The sequence below is a fragment of the Artibeus jamaicensis genome, unplaced genomic scaffold (assembly GCF_021234435.1).
Source record: "Artibeus jamaicensis isolate MK-2021 breed Jamaican fruit bat unplaced genomic scaffold, CSHL_Jam_final contig_1085, whole genome shotgun sequence".
In the NCBI taxonomy this organism is placed as follows: domain Eukaryota; kingdom Metazoa; phylum Chordata; class Mammalia; order Chiroptera; family Phyllostomidae; genus Artibeus; species Artibeus jamaicensis.
This window is the reverse complement of record NW_026521214.1, coordinates 2,837,395-2,863,757: the sequence shown is the minus strand read 5'-3', so window position 1 is coordinate 2,863,757 and position 26,363 is coordinate 2,837,395. Positions and strand designations below refer to the sequence as shown.

At 46.6% G+C, this 26,363-nt stretch overlaps 1 protein-coding gene and 4 non-coding genes across 6 annotated transcripts; 2 read left to right on the top strand and 3 right to left on the bottom strand.

Moving 5' to 3' along the window:
* Positions 1-485: 485 nt before the first annotated feature.
* LOC128627171 (olfactory receptor 56) lies at positions 486-1,587 on the top strand. Of its 2 annotated transcripts, none has more exons than XM_053663795.1 (2): positions 486-506; positions 595-1,587. In XM_053663795.1, the coding sequence occupies exon 2, from the start codon at positions 619-621 to the stop codon at positions 1,585-1,587; it is 969 nt and encodes a 322-aa protein (XP_053519770.1). In that variant the 5' UTR covers positions 486-506; positions 595-618. The 2 variants fall into 2 exon arrangements, with proteins under 2 accessions (XP_053519770.1, XP_053519767.1); XM_053663792.1 differs by having other exon boundaries at positions 487-494; positions 618-1,587.
* Positions 1,588-19,560: 17,973 nt separating this feature from the next.
* On the top strand, positions 19,561-19,642 carry TRNAL-AAG (transfer RNA leucine (anticodon AAG)). The gene has a single exon. It is a non-coding gene; the product is annotated as a tRNA-Leu (tRNA).
* A 386-nt stretch (positions 19,643-20,028) lies between these two features.
* Positions 20,029-20,101, bottom strand: TRNAV-AAC (transfer RNA valine (anticodon AAC)). The gene has a single exon. It is a non-coding gene; the product is annotated as a tRNA-Val (tRNA).
* A 157-nt stretch (positions 20,102-20,258) lies between these two features.
* On the bottom strand, positions 20,259-20,330 carry TRNAP-UGG (transfer RNA proline (anticodon UGG)). Its single transcript has one exon. It is a non-coding gene; the product is annotated as a tRNA-Pro (tRNA).
* A 3,511-nt stretch (positions 20,331-23,841) lies between these two features.
* TRNAT-UGU (transfer RNA threonine (anticodon UGU)) lies at positions 23,842-23,914 on the bottom strand. The gene has a single exon. It is a non-coding gene; the product is annotated as a tRNA-Thr (tRNA).
* Positions 23,915-26,363: the final 2,449 nt, after the last annotated feature.

Genomic DNA, 26,363 nt, shown 5'->3' with positions numbered 1-26,363 from the left:
GTTAGGGGTATTCTGAGATGCTCTGAATGTCAAGTTAAGAGGCTCTGCTCATAGTTTGGATATCAGGAATAAATGACATAGAGGAATGAAAATGATTTTGATTTATTTGGCCTGAGCAGAATAAAGAATGTCTCCTGTCTCTATTACCTACCCATATAAACCCGTTTTATTAACCCATATAATAATACATTACATGGAATTTTAACCCATATAAATTATCTCTTGGGCATGAAATGGTTCTAGTCTTGTTAGAGACCGTTGACTGCATCTGCAGAATCCTTGCCGAAAAAAGTTGGTGTCATGTGGGAAAGGCAATATTTTGCTTGCTGAAAGAGGATTGTTCAGTAGTCCTGTGACACACAAAATAATTAAGTTACGCTTTTTTTGTTATGGAAACCTGCAAGTATGGCTATGTGGTCCAACTCTATGGGCTACAGTTGGATCTAACAAAGTCCTACCATCTGTGCCATGGGAATACAAAGGAGCATGCACTTGTATGTTCCAAAGCATGTTGTTGAGCTCTGCTGAATTACAAAATATATAGCTGAAAGAAAAAGAATTTTGAGGGAAATAAAAATATATCACTTAATTCAGAATTTCTTTGTCCAAATTCTCAGGATGATTGTGAACAACACAGCCATGGAGATGTGGTTGAATGAGTCCTGCACAGATGGCTTCATCCTCTTGGGCGTCTTTTCCCACAGCCCAGCTGACCTGGCTCACTTCTCTGTGGTCATGGTAGTGTTCTCAGTGGCCCTCTGTGGAAACGTCCTCCTCCTGGCCCTCATCAGCATAGATCCTCGACTTCACACACCCATGTACTTCTTCCTCAGTCAGCTCTCCCTCATGGATCTCATGTTGGTCTGTACCAGTGTACCAAAGATGGCAGCCAGCTTCCTGTCTGGTAGGAAGACCATCTCCTTTATGGGCTGTGGCATGCAAGCAGGCCTTTTAGTCTCTCTTGTTGGATCAGAGGGGCTTTTGCTGGGGCTCATGGCTTATGACCGCTATGTGGCTATTAGCCACCCACTGCACTATTCCACCCGCATGAGTCAGGGGGTCTGTCTCCAGATTGCTGGGAGTTCCTGGGCCTTTGGGCTACTAGATGGTTTGATCCAGATGGTGGTAGTGATGACCTTCCCCTACTGTGGCTCCAGGGTTGTGGATCACTTCTTCTGTGAGGTGCCAACTTTGTTGAAACTGGCCTGTGTTGACACCTCACTTTTTGAAACCCTGCTCTTTGCTTGCTGTGTATTCATGCTGCTCCTTCCCTTCTCCATCATCGTGGCCTCCTATGTTCGCATCCTGGGGGCTGTGCTTCATATGCGCTCTGCTCAGGCTGGCAAAAGGGCTCTGGCCACCTGTTCCTCCCACATGACAGCTGTCTCCCTCTTCTATGGGGCAGCCATGTTCATCTACCTGAGGCCTAGGCGCTACCGGACCCCCAGCCATGACAAGGTGATCTCTATCTTCTACACAGTCGTTACCCCTATGCTCAACCCCCTCATTTATAGCTTAAGGAACCGGGATGTGATGGGGGCCCTGAGGAAGGGGCTAGACTGTTGCAGGAGTGGCAGTCAACACTGAATGACCAGGGCATCCCGCACCTGGTGTCACCACATCTTGATTACAGGACATTGGCAAGTCACTCACTGTTTATTAGTGTCTGCTTCCTTATCAATAAACAGGAATAATGACACCTGCCCTGCCTCACAGGGACTCTCCTAGGGATCACTACATGGAACTCTGAAGGCTCAAGGAGAAGCAACACATAGCTATTGTCACGGATCCCCATTTATAGAGTCCTTGAAGTGAACTCACTCTATGTCTTCACTATTCTTTTCTGTGACTATCTTACTGAGTGTTTACAAAGTGTGGGGTACTATACTGGTTCCTTTAGAAACTTGTTAATTGATGATTCAGCATAATAACCATGAGTATCTGAATTCTAGATGGCAGAAATTATCTTTATAATTCCTCCTGAGTAAGTCCTAGCTTTCTCCTCTGACTCAATGAACACTTTATAAAGCTTCTTCTATGAAATAAAAATATGTCCCTACTATTTAAAAGTTACCTTTGCAGGGGTAGTGCCTTTTTATTTGCATAATCAGCACCTGGTCCTGTGCCTTATAAGTTGCTTAGTGAAAACCTTGTTAAATGAATGCAAGAGGAAGCATCAAATGAGATAAAATATACAAAACATTTTAAAGCACTGTATGTGTTCACATGCCAAATTTGCTGTAACAGCTGTGAATCACTTCAGCACTTCAAGTTCTACACACTTTTTTGCATGGAGGATGAAGATTAGAACAGAAATAAAGACAGAACTTGAGTCATTATTGTAAAACCTAACGTACATCAGTCAGGACCCAGTAAGGAAAATACCACACCAAATACTCTAACAGAGAAAATGTAATGTGAGGGATTGCTAACCATATGTTTGAGAACTGAAATAGCACCAGAACACTAAGGATGGCAGAGAAAAAGACCTGCAGAAAGAAGCTACAATCTCTAGGCCTGGGAATCTGGGGAAGGGTTTCAGGTAAGTGAAACCTGGAGTCTTGTGCCCAAGCATTGGAGGAGGACACACAGACCAGCTGGTCCCTCAGAGGGGGGCCTGTGAGGGTTGCCCAGGCCTCTGAGAAGGTTGCCCAGCCCTGACTCATGGTGGCTCCTCCAGGGCCCAGAGGAAGAAGAGGAGTCTGCAGAGCTGGGTGTCAGGCTTGTGACAAGTGGGTGCTCTGTGGCTGGTTCAGTAATCCAGGAGTTCAGAGGTCACTGTCTGTCCCCACATGGTGAGGAACAGGTGCAGGTCAACCAGGGCTTGTTCCTCTGAAGGACGGAAGGAGACTGGTGATGGGAGAGTAAAGACAAAATCTGCAAAGTGGAACCAACATCCAGAGTGAAAAATGTTTCTGAGATAGTTTGTTGGAGAAATGGGAAATGAAGGAGGAGTTTGTTTTCTCTCCCCTCTTCTCAGCTGACTGTCCACTTCTGTGCCTTGTTAGCAGATGCTCCTGCTCACCTTGTTGGCAAAGCAGGCCTCATATCTCAACTGAAGTGAAGACGTGTGGGCTTGGAGCTGAGGGAACAGCCTAGAAACTGCACTGTCCACCCCTTTGGTCTCTTAGCAGCCATGTCATTTTATCTGTATTTGAACTCCATATAAGGCAGCAGCAGCTGAACCACGCGTAACCATTCTTTGTACCCATGGTACCTTATTGGTCACAGTAGCCATCTGTGGCCAATGATGTCAGTTATACCTCCTCTCTGAGTATGAGCCCCACCTGCACTCAGGGTGTAAGGGAGAAAAGGGATGACAGAGAAGACCAAGGTAGCTTACATACATGGACACTCACACGTACACACACACACCAACTGGTCATGATGCCATACTTGATGTTTATAACTTTCTTCTTCTACTTCCCATTCCCTGTTTCCTTTGCCCCCTGGTACAACCTCATTTGTCTGGGATAATTGAGCTGTTGGCGTAGTCTAAATCTTTATTCCAAAAAGGTCTGAATACTCAATGGAATTGCCTTTGGTTGCTGCCGTGCATTCCCATTATCTTTTACTCTCGGACATGGAAGCACCTGGAGAACCACTTGTCTCAGGAAATAGCCCTTCTGCTCACAGTGGCCCAATTTCCCCTTGGTCGTCATATCAGTCACCTCACCCCACTCCCAGAGAGCTGCTGTCTTATCTGCCTGTTGGTCCCCTGGCACGAAGAGTCCAGAACGACCAGGTGAGGTTTCAATGTCTTATTGGATGCAACATTGTAATATGGTTATGGAAGAAATAGCAACACATACTGATCACTGAATAAAAGTACATACTACATTCTGTGAGCTCGAACCCCACATTTTTGGGGGTTTGTTGCTGAACTAACACCACAAGTGAGTTAGTATTATAGCTAAGGCCAACTGCATCTGGGTGATGAAATCTGTTGAAGACCAGTCAGTTCTGTGGGCACACATGCATCATTGCCCTTCTTTAGCTTCAAAACAAGTACCTGGCTCCAAAGCCATGCTGTACAGAAAACTGTGAGGATGTGCCAGGCATTCTGTCAGTGCACAGGTGGGGGCGCTGCAGAATCACGATGGGCAAGGTGAGGAGATTCATGTGCAGAATAGATGCCTGTCTATTCCAGTGAAATCAAATCACCACTTCACCCGTGATAAAAAGGGATCAAATACAATCAACAATTTATAGGTGATAGCAATTCCCCAAGGGAAAGACACCATGCTGGAGCTCAAAATTAATTTCTGCTTAAAGTACAGCACAGGGAAGATAGTCAATAATATTTTAATAACTATGGATGGTGCCAGCTGGGTATGAGACTTCTGAGGGTGATTACTTTGTAAGTTATATAATGTCCATTCACTCTGTTGTACACCTGAATATAATATAATACTGTATGCCAATGGTAACTGAAAAATTTTTTAAATGTTTAATTAGTGTCTGCTAATGGGAGGCTAGCACTCAGTGGTAGTAGTAAGCAGGTCAGTATAGTGAGGATGAATCCGTGTAGATAAGCCTATGCATATAACCTCTGTTCCTACCACCCTTGTCCCCTACTACCTAGTCCACTGAGAAAGCACCAGAGTGGCCCATAGAATGTGGCCTATGAAATGTCAGGAGAATCGAGATTCTTAGACTGCAGTGCAGAGCGGGAGAATTGATGTGATACGAGACTAGATTGTAAAGAGTACTGTTGGACCTGAAAGGTAACAACCTGCTTTGATTGGTCCTTGCAAGTTGTTATAGAGAAAAAGAATGTTCTAGGTCAGTAAGCTGCATACCGGGAGTCGAGGGCTATGTGATTTATTCCAGTAAAGGTTAACATGCTTAACAGCCTCTATGGTTAGAGTTATCATCTGTTTAATTTTATAATAGTTTGAAGGAAATTTCAAAGATTTCTTCTTCTTCTTTAAAGAACAAAAGAAACATGCATATTTCAAGTTTATGGTGGCACTAATATGCAGAATTTTCCTAGCAATGCAGTATTGACTTTGGTATGCTGTCCCGGGAAAGAACAGAATTTCTTGAACTTCCACTAGCTCTCTCTACCATAATGAAACTCACTGCACAGTCCAGAGAGAAAATAACAGTTTCTGTGGATGTTTATTCCAAATAATCATTGAAGATGTGGGAAAAAAACACATGGTCAGTTTACAGACCTACAGTGTGATTAGAACCTGGGCCAAAATACCACTTATTAACTCATCATCATAAGCCTCTGCTTTGACTGGTGGACTACAGTGGTAGTTAGGGTCACAAAGATTTAATAATAATTTAGGGCCATTATCTAGAGAGAACTAAGACTCAAAATGGGTTTAATGATAAAGACTCAAAATTAGATTCCAGACATGATGGAGGTGTAGGTAGAAACCCTTCTCTTCCTCATACAACCAAAAGAAGGATAACCACCAATCTAAAAACAATATATCCCAGAAGTGCCAGAAAATCAAACTGCATGGAACTCCAACAGCCAAGGAAATAAAGAAACCGTCAACCAGACCAACCAGACCACCAGACCTGTAGGAAGGAAATGAGGGAGATGGGGTGGACAGCAGATGGAGAGAACTGGCAGCAAGGCAGTGGACTATGGGGGCAGGGCTGGCTGAGAAGACCCTTGGTGAATCGGTGGACTGTGCAGGTGGAGCTGACTGAATGGGAAAGTAAAGACTGAGAGCTGACTGTGGACTACAGCAGGGTTGCCATGGTGGGAGTAACTCCTAGTCTCACAGGAGTTCATTGGAAAGTGGGGCTGGAGCCGAGCAAGCAAGCTGCATTGTTCCCTCTCTGATCCCTCCCCCACAGACAGCAACACAACCTGGATAGAAGGTTATCCCACCCAGGTGAATATCTAAGGCCCCACCCCCTTACAACTTAACAGGTGCTCTGAGACAAAGAAATATGGCCCAAATGAAATAACAGATCAAAACTCCAGAAAGAGAGCTAAGCAATGAGGAGATAGACAACCTATCTGATGGAGAGTTCAAAACCCTGGTAATGGGGATACTCACAGAACTGATTGAGCTTAGTTGCAAAATGTAAGAACAAATGAAGGATACCCAAAGTGAAATAAAGCAAAATATTCAGGAAACCAACAGTGACAGGAAGGAAATTAGGACTCAAATCAACAAGTTGGAGCAGGAGGAAGAAATAAACATTTAATCAGAAAGGAATGAAGAAACGAGAATTCAAAAAAATAAGAAGAGGCTTAGGAAACTCCAGGAAAACTTTGAACGTTCCAATGTCTGAATCATAGGGTTGCCAGAAGGAGAAAAGGAAGAGCAAGAAATTGAAAATTTATTTGGACAAATAATGAAGGAAAATTTCCCCAATCTGGCAAAGGAAATAGACTTCCAGCAAGTCCAGGAAGTCCATAGAGTCCCAAAGAAATTGGACCCAAGGAGAACACACCAAGGCATATCACCATTAACTTACCCAAGATTAAAGTTAAAGAGAGAATCTTAAAAGCAACAAGAGATAAGGGGACAGTTACCTACAAAGGAGTTTCCATCAGACTGTCAGCTGATTTCTCAAAAAAGACCTTACAGGCAAGAAGGGGCTGGAAAGAAGTATTTGAAGTCATGAAAGGCAAGGATCTACATCCAAGATTGCTCTATCCAGCAAAGCTTTCATTTAGAATGGAAGGGCAAATAAAGTGCTTCTCAGGTAAGGTCAAGTTAAAGGAGTTCATCATCACCAAGCCCTTGTTATATGAAATGTTAAAGGGACTTATCTAAGAAAAAGAAGATAAAAAATATGAACAATAAAATGACAACAAACTCAACAACAATCAACGACCGAACCTAAAAAAAAGAAAAACAATGAAAACAAAAACTAAGGAAACAGCTATAACAGGACAAGAATCAGAGAAATGGACATCACATGGAGAGTTTTCAGTGGAGGAGGGAGGGGAGGAATGGGGAGAAGGTAGAGGGAATAAGAAGCATAATTTGTAGGCATAAAATAGATGGGGAGAGGTTAAGAATGGTATAGGAAACAGAATTCAAGGCATTTATCTGTACAACCCATGGACATGAACTAAGTTGGAGGGAATGCTAGAGGGTTGGGGGGTGCAGGGCGGAGGGGGATAAAGGGGGAAAAATTGGAAAAACTGTAATAGCATAACCAATAAAATATACTTAAAGAAGAAACAAAAATAAAGTAGTTGACAGAGAACACTAAAAAAAAAAAGACTCAAAATTAAAGGTCCTACATTAGCAAGACTGTACTTTTTATTCCAGAAAATTCTTACCCAGGAGGATAAGACTGTAAATCAGAAACTAAGAGCGACAGGCTTCTCAATCAGCTGCCTTTTCAAGTCAAGAGATGACTCAAATTGCTCAAACTCAGCTGCTATCAAATAGTTGTTTTTCATCAAGATTCTTCCTCCCTGGCTGGTGTGACTCAGTGGACTGAGTGCCAGCCTGCAGAACAAAAGGTTGCTGGTCAGGGCACAGGCCTGGATTGTATACCAGGTCCCCAGTTGGGGGTGTGTGAGAGGCAACTGATCAATGTTTCTCTCCTTTCCAAAAATAAAATAAAAAATATTTTTTAAAAAACGTTCTCCCACAACTCACGCTCACTCTGCAGGGCCATAAGTTTTGACCAGTTTCAGTCAGATCCTTGCATTGCGAGAGCTGCTTCAAGTCACCCAAACACACTTGATCTTCCCCTCCTGAAACACTAATTTCTGTCAAGACCGTGTTTATCTTTACTACAGACGTGGTAAACTTGGCCTTGTTTAATGAGGAGGTTATTCTGATCAACTCTTTCTGAGGAAGTCAACACAACTGTTTCAATTACTAAAGGTTTCAGGTTTTTTCCCCCATGCGTAGTCACTCTAGTAAATGATGACAGGTTCCTCTGGCTGAAGATTGGAGGAAGACTTCCAGTGTATATTGATGGTGGTTTTCTTGTCCTCACCTGAGGACATTTTCCTTTATTAATTATGTATTACATCTCATTCCCTTCTTAACTCCACCATAAAATATGAAGAGAGACTCCTTCCTTTGGGAGAAGCTGAAATAAAAGAGCGTGAGAAGATGAGAATCTAGTAGAACTAAACCTTCTGCTCTTTCACTTTTACTTCAGAGTTGTGTGGGTCTCACTATCGAGAATATTCCTGGATGTGCCCTAAGGTGTATCCGTGTCCCGTCATCTCCAGTGAATATTGGTGTCCAAGGGATGAAAAATGAGCCAGGCCTGGCTACATTCCATGGCCTCCTTCCTCAGTCTCTTTGAACCAGAATTTCTCTGTAAAGCCTTCTTCCTGTCTAGCCAAGGTGACCCAACTCACACCCCCAACTGGGGACCTGGCCCACAACCCAGGCATGTGCCCTGACTTAGAATCGAACCAGCAACCCTTTGGTTCACAAGCCAACGCTCAATCCACTGAGTCACACCAGCCAGGGTGGGTCTGAACATATCTTACATTGAAATTTACTTGACATAGTATGGCAAATGTCTGAAGAAGCGAACCCAGGACCACCCTGTGGACTTAAACCTTGCTAGTACTTAAACTAAGTACTAGCAAGGGCCCATTGTGCTCCACTAGCCCCCTGCTTTGCTTTTGGTGAACTTGGGTGAATTTCTTTCAGAATTCCAAGCCTCCTTGCTTTAAATAGCAGGTCATGACTTTATGTGAGCTATTCTTAGAAAATCTTTGAGGTAAATAAGGGTTGGGATAACCCAAGGAAAGGAAAAAGAATGGAAGGCTGCTTTTAATTTTGGCTTTTTAATTGGATTGCTTACCAAGAATCTGACAAAATCTTTTCTGGGGAAATAAGACCGAACTCCCTTTAACTCCAAAAGAGAAAGGACACTTATTGCGCTTCCCCAACTGCCAGTGGGATGACAATAGTCATTCAGACCTCCAAATCTGGAGTAGCAAAGTCGGGCATCAGGAGTCATCCAGCAGGTGATGCAGCTGATCCCAGAGAGGCTGGTGAAACCCCCTGGGGAGAGGGGCAGCAAGCTCTGGACTGGCTTCCCCCTGAAAAAGGGGCCGAGAGAGGGCCCTGTGCAGTGGGAGGCACCCTGGCTCCGACAGCACACGGCAAGCTGGGCTGGCCCTTGCTCAGGCATTCTTGGGTGACTGAGAATCTTCATGGATTTGCCTGAGGAGGAGTTTCCTCCAGGGCAGCGACTTTCAAGTGGTGTACCACAAGAATTTTTTAAAACATGCAGTACATGACTATTTAGTCACAGGGGCACTGACCTCTTTTCCCTTAGATTGTCAAATAAAAAAAATGACAACAGCCAGCACAACAATACCCGTCTGGTGTGAATGAATCAAAATTACACCTATTCTTTTTGGTCATGTCAGTAAAAAAATATAGTATATTTTTCGGTATGCTGCAGAATTTTGCTAATTAGTTTATGTGGGCCATGAGATGAAAAAGGTTGAAAAAACACTGCCCTAGAAGTTGGCTGAGAGGCTACAGACCTCAAAGTGAACGTGGGAAATCGTGCCTCCCAGGCCAGTGAGGCCATGATGGACACCCTCCCTTCAGTGCTCAGATGGCAGAGATGAGGGTCCTTTTTTGGCACAAGTAGCTAGGTGGCAAAAAAGGAAGGAAGCAAAGGGAATCAGACACCATTAAGCATAATCAGCCAGGAAGCCACAGCCTGACCCACACACACTCCAGGGGATCACAGCACTGTCCCCTCAAGGGGACAACATCCCCACTTTTTCCCATGTAGGGAGCAGCTGGTCCTCCCTACAGGATTGTCAGGGAGCAGGGGGAGGTGCTTTTATGAGGCCTGAGAAATAGGAGACTGGTTGGTAAACCCAGGAGCCTGTCAGTCTAGCCTGGGAGGGGGATAAGTTGGTTAGGAGGTGGATCCATCAGAAGCCCAAGAAATCTTGGGAAGCATATTGGTTACTTTGAAAAAGTTCCTGGTCCTTCCCAAGCCCTAAATAATATAATCCCAGGGATTGTCCTAAATAAGACAATCCCCTCCTGTGTCTGTCTCTCCCCCACCCCTTTTCCCAGTGACACACACTCATCCTGGTCATTTGTGCATTCTCTTTCCATGGTAACCATGTGGCCCCCAGATGGCAGCTGGGAACAGCAGCCAAGCTGCCTGGATGGAGGCTGAGACTGCTTGTGTCCAAACGATGGAGTGAACTCTCTGAACATGGGCCCTATTTCTGGCCCTGATTTTCCACAGGTGGCACGGATGGACACAGGACACTGGGCAAAAGCAGCCTTCTATTTTCACCAAAAAAATCCTGCCACACCACAGTCTCCTGTGTGTGGGTGGTGAAAGAGCCCCACTTTCACTGTCAACACTGTAGTACTTCTAAATTCATTTTTGTGCATGCAGTTAGAAAAAGCCAGCTATAAATTAGGCAGAATGAAGGGAAAACACATTTGTTTCTCAAAATTTCAAGGAGAGGATTTATAAAATATGGACAAATATAGCTGTCCTTATCTTTAAGAGAAGATCTTTTAGAACTTGACTTGTCAAGGCCAGATACGAATTGTAAATGCCCCCAGGGCAAAATTGGAATACAACTATTCTTTTATAAACTAGTGAGTTTTTCTCATGGCCAAAAGGTCTCTCTGTCTAAATGTATGTTATACATCTGTGTTGTAAATGTTGAATGATTTTCTACCTCTGGATGATACTGTGAAATTTAAAGGCAAGGGTTTGCAAGAACTGGGTATTCTTAAATTCTCAGAAATATAGGAACCCACTCAAATACTTTTTAAGTTCACATAAGCTAAGGTTAATCCTTAGTAAATAAAAACTAGCTTAAGTTTGTTGGTTAAAGAAAAACAGACATGTCTTTATTTTACCTGGGCTTTACAAAAATAAGTCCATGTTACTAATTGACTTTTTATGTTTATGTAAATTTTCTAGAGGTTATAAAATGTAAAAAAAAGCACTTATTAAAAATTAGTTGAGCCATCTGATAAGAGTCAGAGTAAACAATGTCCAAGTTGCCTTTCAACTTGAAAATTTCTATTTCCAGTGCAATGCACTTTTTTTTAAACATCCTTCCTCCTTTATTTGTTTATTTTTCCCTCCTCCTTTACATTCCCCTGCCAGCACCTTGTCCAGAGCATAATAAGTGATGCAGGTGATGGACATCATAGTAGTTGCCACAATGGATTTACACGCCAGGCACTGGAGTGAGGATTTTCACATACATTATTCTATTTTATCCTCATAGCCACCGTAGATGATGAAACTGGAGATCAGAATGGTTAAGGAACCAGCCCAAGGTCACATAGCTGGTGGCCCTCTCCTACTTAGACAGTCAGAGCTGCTTCCTAGTGTTACAGAACGGACCTGGGGTTATGGGGTCCCTCAGTCACTGTGGATTCTTTGCCCGCCACCAGGGAATTGGAATTATGAGTCTCAATGTAATAGGGTGCAGCCAGGGGACCCCCAAAGAGGGATTTGTAATGAGGTCCAGAACTCCAGGTGTCCAGAAAATATTAAAACTATAGGATGTCCACACCCCCACAAGTCTGCAACTGGGAGATGGAACATATGGAGCAGGGCTATTGAGTTACTTTGCATAGCAAGGATTTTGCAGTAACCTCAGGCATGGTCATTTAACATATCTGTAACTTTTAACTGTTTTCATGGATATGTTAACTAGCTGTGGCCTTTGCCAAGTGGCTTAGGAAGGAGGAGAGCCCTTGAAGGGAAGGAAAGTGGTGAAAGGACTCATGCTGGTGAGCCCAGAGAATGTGCCACAAGGATTTGGATTGAGAACGAGATTGCAATGATGACACAGCTGGTGGTGCTGGGAACCGAGGGAGGCCTGCCAGCCGAGCACGGATTGCTGGGAAGAACCGGGGGCTACCTGAGCCACAGCCTTCCATTTCTTTTCCTGAGATACAGTACCCTGGACTGGGCAAAGGGTGGAAGGAAGGACTGTGTGTGTTTGTGGGTGTTTTAAGGGACCATAGGATATTAATGAAGACATTAAGTCATTAATGAAGACTCTAAGTCTGTATAACTTTTTGAATAAGTATTTCCTTTCCTTTTCACCAATCTCTGGCATTGAGAGCAACAATTCCCTGGTGGCAGACAAGGTGAACCTAGTACAAGGGGACTCCAGGAGAAGGAAGATCCGTTCAGTAATAGCATCTTGCCCCACCCACACAGGTCTGTTCTGTAACACACCAGCATGAGTCCTTTCCCCCGCTCCTTCCCTGAAAGGTCTTGCATTGTCCCCGTCCCTAGTCCTACATTGTCTCTCCTGCATTCTTCCAAACTGCTAAGAGAGGGCTCTGCATGTCTGCTACATCTTTCTCTCCTGCTTCCTAAGCTGCACGGTAAAGGGAGCCCCAAAACTACATGGTTCCAGCCCACGTGGCTCTGGTGCCTGGGTTTTAAATCCCAGTGCGAATCTTCCTCCAAAACCCCATTTCCGACTCCTCCCACAATCGGCTACACCTGTCAGCACTCCCATATTTTTCTAGCATTTCTTGGCTGTCATAGTAAGTCCTGGCAGGCATGGCCCCATGGTGTGGAGCAAACCATCTCCAAACTCTCACAGGTGATATAACCAGGGGGAGCTGCTTCCCAGTTACATCATGGGTTAAAGTCACACCCATCTCCTTGGCTCAAAACGTGGCCACAGCTACTTAATGTATCTATGAAGCTAGCCTACTGTTAGACATATGTAAAATAATCATTTTTGCATATCAGATACGAATTTGGCCAACTGTTGATACACAAAATAACTCAATGGCCCTGTTCCATGCGTCCCATCCCCCAGTCCAGACTTGTGGGGGTGTGGATATCCTATATATTATAATTCCTAGAAACCCCAAATTCAGGACCCTGTTACATAACCCATTTGGGTGGCCCCCAACTGCACCAAATTATACTAGTACTTTCTTTCCTTTTTTGGTCTCCCTGAATCTGCCAGCCAATGAGCAGGCTTAGACCTATTCCTTTGTTCAACGGCCAACTGTTGGGTCTTCTCTGTGTGAACCAGGCAAGTGTCTGGTGCTTTTGAATGTATGAACGCATTTAATCCTCATAACCACTCTGGAAAATGATTATTGCTGCCTTCATTTGTAAATGAGATAAAAGGCCCAGTGAGTACTTTCCCAAAGCTAACAATTAGCCAAATCCTAGCTCCTGACTATGACCCAGTGATGCCAAATATCCCAGGTTCTCATCCTGCCATTTACACCAGGCTCCCTCCACTGCTCTCCTGTATGGACCTTGTGCTTGGCTGACACGCCCAGCTTTACTCCCCACTCAACACTGTGCTTGTGCCTCTCCACCTCTTACCTCTGCTCATCATATTGGATCAGCTTCTGCTCAGCCTCAGATATTCCAGTAATCCTCCAGGATCCAATCTCTCCTTTGGGTCTCCAGGAGGCCTCTCACAATTCCGCCAAACAGATGAGAATTTCCTCTGCAGCACCTTCAAGGGCAGGGCACCCAGAGCACCTGTCAGGCCCCCACCTCTCCTGAGAGCTCCCGGATGGAGCACATGGAGACCACACTCAAGGCTTTTGTGCTCAATAAGCACGCAATGAGGTTGGAGAAATCCACTCTTGAGAATGCAAACACTGACACCAGATAAATAATGTCAATTAGACAACAAAGGGCAGGGTCTTTTCACTTTTATGAAGAATGTAGCCCTGGCTGCTGTGGTTCAATGGATTGAGTGCTGGCCTGTGAACCAAAAAGTTGCTGCTTCAATTCCCAGTCAGGGCACATGCCTGGGTTGCAGGCCAGGTCCCCAATAGGGGCATGTGAGAGGCAACCACATATGGATGTTTCTCTCCCTCTCTCCTTACCGTCCTCTTTCTCTAAAAATAAATAAATAAAATCTTAAAAAAATAAATCATAATGCTTTAAAAAAATTAAAAATATAATAAAATTTTGGACATGCTGTGTAGAACTGTATGCATAAGCACCAGATTTTCCACACAGTTTCAGGGTTCATAAACCCCCATATTAGGAACTTTTTGTATTCTATTGGTTACCAAGGACACACTTGATTAATCAACAACTTAATGATTCTGGACACCGAGCGCTCTAAAAAAGGCATGATCCCTAAGGGAGAGGAAGGAATTGACTGAAGAGTGAAGGTTTTGGGGCAGGAGGAAAGGGCTGACTGGACAGTCAGCTCCCGGGGGAGACTGCCTCCTTGTTCAGTGTATTCCAGGCACCTAGGGCAGTGCCTGGCATGTCGTAGGTGCTCAGTAAATATCTGTTGAGTGAACAAAGTATCAGGGAAGGCATTCCAGGCAGATGGGTTGGTGAGTCTGGCCCTCTCTATGTGGGTGGACTTGAGCTTATTGAGATAAAGAGGAAAGCCGAGACTGCAGGGCAGGCCTGGAATGTTACAGGCTGGCAGGATACATGGAGCCCTGGTCACCTACAAGAGTCCAGGCTCCTGAATACAAACACTGGTGTTACAGTGCTGTTGGAGGAAGCTGGGAAAGGTGAGGCCATGACCCTCATTTCTGCCACATTGGAAGTAGGTGCTCTGGTACTTGAGGGACCAGGGACATTTATGAGAAGACTCTGAAGGGGGGCGGGGCTGTCCATGCAATTTGAAGGGGTTTGAGCATGGTGGGGAGAGTTGGAGACACTGGGTTCTCACAGCCCCTAAGACCCAGAAATCAGAGAGCTCATTACGGCGTTGGTAACTGGAGTGCTGTCCCTCTGCCTGGCTGCCTGCTTCACTCAGGTGCCCCCTTTCTTCAGTATCTTGTCCCACCTGTGCCGTTGCCTTTCCCCTGATTCTTTTCTTCTCACATCTGAGTTCTCCTTTCTCACCACATCCATGTTCTCATATCCGTTGCATTATTGTCTTTATCTTCTTACTTTCCATCTCCTCTGGGGAAATAACATTTCTGATATTCTAACATTTCCTCTCTTTTTTTATCCATCTTAATGACATTTCTTTATCTTGTCTTCTTTATCTGGACATTTTCCCATTAATTCTTTCTCTCTTGGTCCACTGTTAATGCTTTTGCCACTTCCTCTCCTCCCTGATGGCTCCCCCTCTTTCTCTTGTGCCTCCTTGCGTTCCATGCTTTCTCACTATGAGAGTTACCCTAGTTTTCCGCAGGGGGCTTCCCATTTGTTCCTATGTGCTGTGACTGTGGTGTGTATGGCCAGGTAATTTTGACAACAGAGATCACTCACAATGCCCAGAGGTGACATTGAAGGTAGTATCCAATCAATGTTACTTTTTTCTCTTTTTTAAAAATAATCTATTTATGTATTTTTAGGAAGGAAAGAGAAATGGAGGGAGACAAAGAGGGAGAGAAACATCAATGTGCGATTGCCTCCCACACACCCGCCACTGGGGATCTGGCCTGCAACCCAGACATGTGCCCTGACGGGGAATCGAACAAGCGACCCTTTGATTCAAAGGCTGGCGCTCAATCCACTGAGCTACACCAGCCAGGGCGATGTTACTTTTTTCCTAAAAAAAAAAAAAAAAGTTAAAACATTGAATTTATTCGGTGCTCACCTATTACCTTCTGGTTTCCCTTTGTTGCCTAGCACCCAGCACAAGTGTCTATTCCATTTTATTTCTCACTGCAAATTCTGGGCTTTGTCCGCACATCCTTTTGAGCTTTGTTGACTGAGTGAGCACAGAAGAAATGGACATCTTTCTGCTGTGCTGGCTGGAGGGGACACAGGGGTCCTGACCAGAGGATGCGGCAGATATCCTGGGGAGAGGTGATGGCTGCAGTGGTGGTGTCTGCAGCTACCCAGTGGGCCTGTGAGTCAAACAGCCAGGAGTGTGGTGGCATCATTTCCTGATAGGCGGGTCATGCTGGGCAGCTGGTGGGAGAATGGACATGCCTTAGAGGTGGAGCTGGAGTTTGTGGGCTCCCAGCCACTTGGAGTGGAAATGAGAGATGAAGCCAGATCAGAGAGAAGGGCTGGAGATAAAATCCAGAGGCATCGATCATATGTGCAGTTGTTAAACCAAAAACTTTAACTTCCGGAGGCTGAGAACCTTTTTAAAAGAAAGAGTTTATTAGACTACAAAGGTCCAAGTCCTGGGGCACATAACACTGGGTGAAGGCAACATGTCTACCTCCTGGAGTTGATGGGCTCTTTTATACATCAAGTAGGGGAAGAGAAATGTAAGGTGTTTGGGAAGACTTTACACTGGCTGCAGACAAAGTGGGGGGGGACAGGATAAGGTGAAGCGGGGGCAGAATCCATAGTAAGAAGTACTTACTGAGTTTAATTGGTTACAGGCAAGAGTTCTGAAAGTTACTGTATTTGCAGGATGCCGTGGCCCGTCTAGTGGCCAACTAGCAGACGCCTGGAGCAAGTTTCCAACATAAATCCAGGAAAGTGAAGCTCTTCTGTAAGCTGGCCCCCAGCTATTTGCTCGGAAGCTGCTTTGTCTCTTTCTCTCAGTGTCTGGCACCGCAATTTAATTTAGAACATCTCAGAATTTTGTTCTTGTCACAACCAATGCAGGGGGTGAAGTTGCCTAGGAAGGGAGTGAGCACTGGAAGAGCAGAGACCCATGCGCAGGTGCTGCAGAATTCTAACATTTACATCAGATGGAGGAAGAGGAGGAGGTTCGAGAGGTCAGGAGGTGGGAGGAAACCGGATGTAGTAGCATAGTTCAAGTCCAGTGTGTTGATGTTTCAGAGAAAGACGGGGGCTGAAAAGTGTTCGTGGCTTTAGCCGCCTGAAGGTTCACCTGGTGAACCTTCACATAGTGAGGTGTGTGTTGGGCAATTCACTCAATATCAGTGAGGCTGCTGCCTTCACTCTGCCTGAAGGTGATTAAAGATATGATCTAACAATCCCACATCAGGGTATATCCCCAAAAGAAACATAATCAGTATCTCAAGAATATATATGCAAACCCAAGTTCATTGTGACATTATTCACAATAGCCAAGATATGGAAACAACCTGAGTGCCAATCAATAGATAAATGGGTAAAGAAAATGTGAGAATAAAATGGAGTATTATTTAGCCTTTAAAAATAAGAAAATCTTGCCATTTGTTACAACATAGAGGAACCTGGAGGATATCATGCTAACTAAAATAAGCCAGACACAAAACAAATATCGTATGATCTCACTTATATGTTGAATCTGAAAAGGTCAACTCATAGAAGCAGAGAGTAGAATGGTGGTTGTGGATGCTGGGGGTGGGCTGAGTGGAGAGGGGTTGGTGAAAGGCTGGTAACTCACAGTTAGGAGGAATTTCCTGAGTCCTAATGTATAGCCTGGTGACTACAGTTAATAATACTGTATTGCACAGTTGGAGTTTGCCAGGACTGTAAACCTTCAGTGTTCTTACCACACACACATACACACACACACACACACAGAGTAATTATGGGAGGTGACAGAAGTGGCAATTAGCTTGATTTTGGTGATTACTTCACCACAATGTATATGTATATCAAAACATCACATTGTATACCTTCGATATATACAACTTTTAATTGCCATTCATACCTCAGTCAAGCTGAGGAGGGGGAGCAGCGTGGTCTGGAGACACATGAGCTAACACATGGGACAGCCAAACGACTAAAAAGGAAACCAGTAAATGACTCAGATGATTTCAGCTGATCAAGTCCAGGTCAACATTTGAAAAATCAATCAAAGTAATTTTTCATATTAATGAACTAAAAAGGAAAAACCTCTACTGATCATCTCAGTAGATGCATCTCAGTATTGGACCCCCCCCCCAAAAAAAAAAGAAAGAAAAAGTCTCAGCAAACCAGGAATAGAAGTAACTTTCTCAACCCTATGAAAGGCTAACACCATATTCAATGATAAATTTTTTTAAAAGAAATAAACAAAAAAACCTGAAATCTTTCCCCTAGAGATCAGGCACGAGGATGTCCACTTATGTATATCCACTCTCACCACTTCCAGTCAACGTTGTCCTGGCGCTTCTCCTAGCCAGGGCAAGAAGGTGAAAAAAGCAAGCAAGAAGTAAAAATCTCATTAATTACAATGAATGAGTGGGGGAAATCCAACGGAATCTACAAAATAAGCTACTAGAACTGATTGAGTTTAGTAAGGTTGCAAGGTACCAGGTCAATAAGGTAAAATAAATTGTATCTCTCTGTACTAGTTATGAACAATTGGAAATTGTGTTGTTTTCAAGAAAAAAAAGAAGAAACTACTGAATTCTATTGTTGACATAAGCAACATCCAAACCTGTAGAGAACCTTTATGAGTTTATTTGTGCCAAACTGACCACATATGTTGGGGACCAAGATTTCAAATGCTCCAGAGAATGGCAGTTTTGCAGCTTATTTTATACATTAAAATCAAAGGAGGAGACAAAAGGGAGGTGCAAAAAATCCTGTGCTGGTAGATTAAGGAGACAGGAGAAAACAAAGGGAGGAAAGAATTTGCTCGGATAGGATAAAAGGCAAAATAGAGAAACACATGCTTCTTTTACATTGGTGGGTAAAGGATAGTTAACATTTAACATTCACAGCACATAGAGATGATATGTGGGCAACAAGATAGCAATAAGGGCTTCTGTGTTCTTGTGCTCAGTCTGGTTTTGAAGTCTGGTGCCAGCAGTTGTGCCCTCCAGCGGTAGGAAAAGCAAATTACTCTGACACATCAAAGGTATGTTATCTTAGATGTATAAGAACCATGAACATGGCTCACTTGAGGTAAAGACTGGCCCTTGCTAAGGAAGTTATAGTCCCAGGATACGACTACCCACCTCGTCCTGCACAGTTAGAAATTCGTGATCATACCATCCTGTGTGGGTTACTTGTGGTAACTGAGCTTGTCCAGTTTATCGCATAGCCCCATTGTCATCCGCACTATTCCTTTACTGGTGACTTGAGTAAAAAAAAAAAAAAAAAAGTTTTGTGTAATTTCTGAAGAATTGTAATGAGGAAAAATGCTGACACAACCCAAATTTTTCAGGTTTACAGAATTACGCGGGCTTCATTAGCTGAGTGCTTACCCGTCCGTCTCTGGGGTTTTTGTTTGTTTGTTTGGGTTTGGGGGGTCGTTGTTGGTTGGTTTGTTTAAGGAACAAAATAACAACCATTTGCTGGCAGGCTCAGCCAGCCCACCCAGGGCAGATCCCAGACCTATGCTTGTGACAGCCTCCAGCCAAGCAGTTTACCCAGGAGAAAAAGACTCACTGTTTCAAGACGTGCTGTGAGATTTCTCTCGTCTTCCTTTTATAAATCCTACATTTGCCTTTATTCAAGAAGATCGGCCAGTTGATTGGTCTCTGTCGCACTCATGAACAATCTCAACAAGTGAGTCTCCTAGCTATTCCCTGACCCTTCACGCAGCCCTTCATTTTAAATGGTTGCAGTAATTACAGAGTGGCCGTCCGTAGGTAAAAATATTATCAAAGGGTCTTTTTAAAGTCATCTGAAGTTTCTTATAAGGAGTTGTGGACAACTACCCAAAATGAACTTCATTTATTTGTTTAAAAGTACCCCTGCACCACCCCTTCGGCCTATTGTTCTTTGTTTAAAATTCCATACGTACAAAGTTTTCATGAGGCTTCTGGGGACTTAGTCAACATTGAAAAAAGACACTCAAATCAACTTTAGGGCCGAGGTAGCGTGGCCGAGCGGTCTAAGGCGCTGGATTAAGGCTCCAGTCTCTTCGGAGGCGTGGGTTCGAATCCCACCGCTGCCATCTGTTTTATCCTTAACGTAAAATTTTTTTCTCTCCATGGACAGCAAAAGAAGACCATGAACTTGAACCCCAGCGGGAGACTCTGCCCTTACTCGGAATCTAGGACTCCGCGTAGAGCGTGTGGCTGCGAAGCAGACGGGCCGTTGCGGCCTCCTCGCTCACAGGAGCTCCCGGCCAAAAACGAAGCGGCGCCCGCAGGACCTGCACCCGCGGCGGCGGCGGGGAGCCGGGGCTGAAGGCCGCTCACCTCCGCGATCAGGAGGACGTGATGTGCTGAGCTGGGACCTGCTCTGCCCCACAGAGTTCCAGGTTTATCCCCAGTAATAATTTTCAAATAGAAGGAGAAAGACGCCAAACCGTAAAAAGAGAGAAGAAAAAAAAGAGCCTGTTTCCGCCCGGTTTCGAACCGGGGACCTTTCGCGTGTTAGGCGAACGTGATAACCACTACACTACGGAAACCCCTGACTGCCTCATTGCAGTTTTACTACTGATGGGTGGGAAAGCTCACCCCGGTCGCGGAGGGCCCCGTAGCTGTGTGGCGTGAAAGGACCGGGCCTGTGCACAACTGGCAATTGTTCGTACAAGAAAACAATTTTGTTTTGTGAAAACAAAAACTGGGCTCGTCCGGGATTTGAACCCGGGACCTCTCGCACCCAAAGCGAGAATCATACCCCTAGACCAACGAGCCAGCTGATACAATGTTGCACCAATGAGTCTTTAATTCTTTGCAGAGTCATTTCATCACCAGAAAAACAGATTCTTATTTCTGGTATATTGAAACCGCTCTCTGGATTTTGGTGTCTCACGCGTTCGTCCAATTCTTCTCCGCCATCTTCGCGTCTGCCGTTCACTCTCAGACGCAGGCAGGTCGCGCAGTGCAAACTCTCCGTCCCTCTGGGCCCCTCTCGGATGTCCTGGGATCCAAGTGAGCGCATGATCACTAAGGGCTACCCGAGCAGCAGGAAAGGGCATCCTTCCGCTCCTGGAACCTGGAAGTTCGGTCCCAAGGGAGCCTAAATAAGGCGCAAGACTGGAGGCCCAGAGACCAGACGCAGAGGCCGGGAGATCCGTAGGGCCCCGGGAGAGAACCTGGCGCCGAGCCCGGAGGGGCGCGGCGCGGACTGGGTCCTCAGCCCTGACAGGCGAGATGAAATCCAGCGTAGTCTCTTCATGTGGGGCGCCTGGTAAAGGGGAGGGACTGTTCTATATCGTTTTATGAAAATACTTTTACAAGCAGCACATACTTATTTGCAACGCGTTCGAGAAACGTAAGCAAGTGTTAAGGCAGAAATGAGATGACGGAAAACCCGGCTCCCACAGTCCGGCTGCAGTGCGCGCGCGCACCCGTGGCGCACTCGCGCGCGCACACCGGTCCGCCCTCCGCCCTCCGCCCTCCGCCCTCCGCCCTCCGCCCTCCGCCCTCCGCCCTCCGCCCTCCGCCCTCCGCCCTCCGCCCTCCGCCCTCCGCCCTCCGCCCTCCGCCCTCCGCCCTCCGCCCTCCGCCCTCCGCCCTCCGCCCTCCGCCCTCCGCCCTCCGCCCTCCGCCCTCCGCCCTCCGCCCTCCCAGGACTGCCCTATGCCGCCGCCCCAACCTGGAGAACTAGAGACGGTCTGGCCGCTCTCTTTCTCCCCCGTCTCAGACCTGCTCTCCCCAAAGGGGTTTAATTGTACTGTTGTTTAGGAGTAAAAACAGTGATTCTGATTCCCTGCTGTAAAATTCACAAAATTCACTCAAAACTGGCCCAAAGGTTTATTTTGAGCCACCAGCTGGCTGTTACAAAACAGTGTAGGAGATACAAGGCAGTTGACCTACTCCAAGGGAAAAGGTGCTAATTTCTTCCATTGACATTCTCCACTTTCTTGCTCAGCCTGTAACCGGGTTCTTCATCCAGGGGCCCCCAGACGAAGGATTTGAAACAGGGTCCTGTCCAGAAAATATAAAATTATAGGATATCCCCACCCCTACAAGTCTGGACTAAGGGATGAGACACAAGGAGCAGGGCCAATGATAGTTATTTTGTATATCAAGTTGGCCACCTTCATACCTGACATGCAAAAACGATTTTTTGCATATATCTATAACTGCTGGCTAGCTTCATAGATTTGTTAAACAGCTGTGGCCATGCTATGAGCCAGGGAGATGCTATGAGCCAGGGAGACTTTAACCCATGGTGTAGCTAGGAGGCGGCTCCCCTTTACAGCGCTTGCCTGTGTAAGAGCTTGGAGATGGTTGGAACCTCGCCTGCCGGGACCAACTATGGCAGCAAAAAAAGGCTGGAAAAATATGGGAGTTCTGGCACGTGTAGCCGATTTGGGAGGAGTCGGAAATGGGGTTGCAGAAGATTGTCGTGGGGATTAAAACCCAGGCGGGGGCTAGCCACAGGATTTGGGGAATTCTTCACCACCGGCTCAGAGAGCAGGAAATCAAGATGTAGCAGACACACAGAGCCCTCTCTTAGTGGCTGGGAAGAACACAGGAGAGACAATGCAGGAAGGAAAGGGGTGAAAGGACTCTTGCTGGTGGGCCATAAGAAGGTGCCATGCGGGTTTAGATTAAGAACTGGAAATCACCGCCACACAGCTGGAGGTGCTAACTGCGGGAGGCCCGCCCGCTGAGCTCAACTGAGAAGAACCCAGAGGTAGGCGAGCCACGGACTCCTACTTTTTTTTTTTTCTTTTTCCTGAGATAGGGTACCCCTGACTGGGCAAAGGGGGGAGGGAAAGGCTGTTTTGGGGTGTTTTAAGGGACTTTGGGATTTTAACGAAGACATTAAGTTATTACTCTAAATCTGTATAAATTTCGAATAAATAGTTCCTTTCCTTTTCACCAAACTCTGGCATTGAGAGCCGTAATTCCAATTTTCTGGTGGCGGGCAAAGAACCCAAAGAATACAGAGGGACCCCAGAACCCCGCGGTCTGTTCGGTAACAAGCCCTCCCCGGCTGCTGGGGCTCTGGGGCTCTTCCTTCGGAACCCGCAGGCCGGAGCGCCCCCTCCTGTTCACCAGAGGTACGTTGGGCGCTCCTGGCTCTCCGCCCCGTGTTGTAGGCTTGTTATTGCTTCTCTTCTCCAGGCAATTATTCAAAGAAAAGTGCAAATAATCACCCACATCCGTGGCCTAAAGGCTATAAATGTGTCATATTCGCTTCGAGCCTTTCGGGTTTGTTTGTTTGTTTGTTTGTTTGTTTGTTTGTTTGTTTGTTTGTTTGTTTTACCACTCACTTTTTTTAAAAAACAGCCAAACAAGCGAAAACCCCACACAACTAATACATGCTGACCTTCTAGCATTTATTTATTTATTTATGCTGTTATCGAAGTCAAGTGGACAAAATGAGACTAAATAAACAATGGAGGGGGTAGGTAGCTGCCCGGCAGGCAGTCCCGGGCGCCCACCCGCCGCGGCCTTGGCGGGCACGACCCCAGACCGCAGGAGCCTTCTCTCCAGCCTGAGTGGACCCTCTGAAAAGCCCTGAGCGACTTGCAGATTCACGTGGGGACACCGCTGACTCCGGGGGCGAGGGGCGTTCTAGCGCGGCTCGGGATTAGAAAACAGAATGCGGGTCTGGTGTAGCAGAGGAGAGAATCGCTCGCGGAAACCTGTGAAGACTCTGGACAAGGGGATAAATGGAGTGGATGGGGGACCCGCTTCCCTCTCCCCACTTTAGCGCCCCGGGCTCCCGGGCTCCATCGGCCCCTATGTGCCTGCCCTACGGGAAGGCCACCTCATTACGGGAGCCAGACCGCTAGAGCCGACGGAACTTTTAGTCACCCTCCCAGCTAAAGCAGTAGGTTCCCAGGGGGCAGGAGGGGACCTTACCAGGTGGACCCCACTCAGCTAAGAAGAAAGAACGAGAGGCGAGGACGAGACCCTGCCCTCGCCCCCAGGAGGGAAACGGAAAGATCCGCCACGAGCTGGCCCGGAGCGCGCGCAGTAGGAATCGAGAGAGGGGTCTTGGGGGAGAAGGGGCGCGGAGCCCCGGGCCTGCGATCGCCAGGCCAAGGACGCAGTGGGTACAGCTCTTCCAAAGGTGAGCGATGGGCGGCAGACACCGGTAGGGCGGCTGACACCGGTAGGAAGCTTCGCCTAGGTCTGGCCTCCCCGAAAGGTGGAATTCGTGTTGGCTTACGCATTTTGCACTTTGCCGCCTTACAGTTCAAAGAGGGGAAAAAATAAAGGAAATTTTTAAAAGATGGAAAGCAGGCCCCAGCGAGATTTGAACTCGCGACCCCTGGTTTACAAGACCAGTGCTCTAACCCCTGAGCTATGGAGCCAACTGCCGGTTTCCTTTCTGCGCACAAGTACTTGATGTGAAATCAGTCTCCGTGCAGCTACGTACGGCTTCTTTGTTGACAAGCTAAGGGACTGGAAGTGGGGCCCGCGCTCCTGCGCCCTGAAGGACCCAGCTGGGCCGCAGCAGCTTAGCTTGCGGGGTCTGTACGTGTTGGTGCTGCCAGCGGAGCCTCATCCTGGGAGAGAGGCCCACGGGGAGAAGGCCGCCGTTCCGCTCACGGGCTGAGCCTGCGGGGGCGGGGCGTCCGGTGGGCGGATCTGTGCGGAGGTCCGGGACTTCCGCGCTTCGGCTGAATCGCAGGTGGGAACCCGTCTGGAGCGGGGGTCTGTGGCTTATTGTGTGTGAGGATCCGAGTCAGGGCTTCGAGGGAGGAATTAGGAGAAGGATGTCAATGTGCTTGTCCTAAGGGGAATCCAGACCCGGGGCTGGTAAGGTAGGCTGGCGGTGCGGGAGCAGTTGTGAGGATCAGGAGGAAGAAGCCGAAAGTGCACGGGTGTGAGGAAGTGCTGGGCCAGGGACTTGGTCTGGGCCCGTGGTCCTTAGCCCCTACCGGTCCGTTAAAAAAATGAGGAAAAGTCAACCTTTAGGGTCCACCTTGGGCTCTGGGGAACTTGTTCTGTCACAAGACCCATTGGGTTGAGGGCAGAGAGAGAAGGCGAGAGCTCAGGTGAGGGACAGGAGCCCTTGCTCTGCAATGGTCAGAAAGTGGCAGCCGGAGGTGGTGGGTTTGGTCCCGTTGCCCAACCTGTCCTATGGTCCCTACAAGGCCAGATGACTTAGGTCACTGGATGGCCAGGCCAAAAGCAGGCCCCTAGGGGACACCCAGTCCGACACTCAGGAGCTAGCTGTGTGAGAGGCTAATGGCAAGAACCTGGCTTCTCACCACTCGGCAGCTCACAAGGATCTGGGACTAATGGGTCAGAAGGGCCAAAGTTAAGCCAGTATTTGCTCTCAGAGGCCCAGAGATCTCGGAGACCTCACGATGCCCAAAGGAAGGGAGAGAAAAATGCAGACATGCACACATACTCTCACACCAGCATTGTGACATCCAAAGTCACCATGCTGTCCTGGTGACCAAGAGAGAACATCTCCCTCACCCTCCACATGCAGCTATTATGTAACTTGTTGCAGCTCTTCAGATACACAGCCATCTATGTTCCGGTAGTTCTACAGAGTCTTGCAGACTCACGAACACAAAAGCTTAAAATATACACACAGACAGCCGTGCCTGCTGTCCCCAGACCTGGCCCTACAGGGCCCCCACCAGTCACCCTATCTTCTGTGACCCGTAACCTGTGTTACAGAACTTCAGCACACTTGCTAGAGGACATAAAGAGTAATTGTGATATCCAGCTTAAAAATCATACAATCCCAGGAAACATTAGGGCTTGATGACAACAAAAGGCCATTTAATGAGCAAATAAATGTTAAAATGAGTTTTCCTTGTGGAATTCAGTGGTATTCAAACACTTTGATTAGCTACAGTGTTCTAGAGCTACACTTTGTGTATGAATAGGGCATAGAATTCACCTTCTGGAATGCTGCTGTAGGCTAAACTCTTAAATGGTCTGGTCCCCAGTCTGTAGGACACTGGATTCCGATGGCCTGGCATTGGGTGCACTCGGCCCGCCTCCAGAACAGTGCCATGCCTGCCTTCCAAGAACCCCGTATGCAAAGTGTGCTTGAAGCACCTTAAGGGACAGAGCGCTGAAGCTCCATGACTCTTGCAGGCCAGGCTCCTTGACTGTCACTGTCCCTGCATCTGCATAACAACCTAGGCAGGACAGAATTAGGTCTGAAACTGGCTTTCATCTAGCTGAGCAGCCCATTTATAGTGTTGGAAACCTAAGGCCATCACCTAACTATGGGGTGGCTAATACTTAACCACAAGTCAACGATAGGGTATGACCTAATCACACCAGGTCTGTTTCAACACCTAAACCCTATGCATGTGCCCGTACATGCCCCCTCCAAGATCCACACATCCCTCTGCCCACCCAACCTGATATAAACACATGTGTGCACATGTCTCACACACAGAAGCATACTGGCTCACCTCATCTGGCAGACCGCCCCCTGCTCGTACTTGTGCTCTCGCACTCAGATTGGGGAAGTCAAGAATGAGCTAAGCCACTGTAGAAATGAGCTCACGATCTGTATTTCCATCTCCATCTCCCTTCCTTGGGGAGCACCAAGCAAGGAAGAGCCCACCCTCACAGAAGCCTAGCCTGAAAGAAGCTGCTGAACAATTAGCCAAGGTGATAACAACCGGCAGGGCACGGGCCAAGCTAGCCTTGGCACCAGGGTCCTCTGCTGTTAGCATACATTCGACAAGTTCCGGAAAGAATCCGTCAGGGGCATGTTTGTGCTCGGCATTTTCATGTTTGTGTTAGTTACACCTGTAAAATTATATGCGCTTTCTTGTGTTT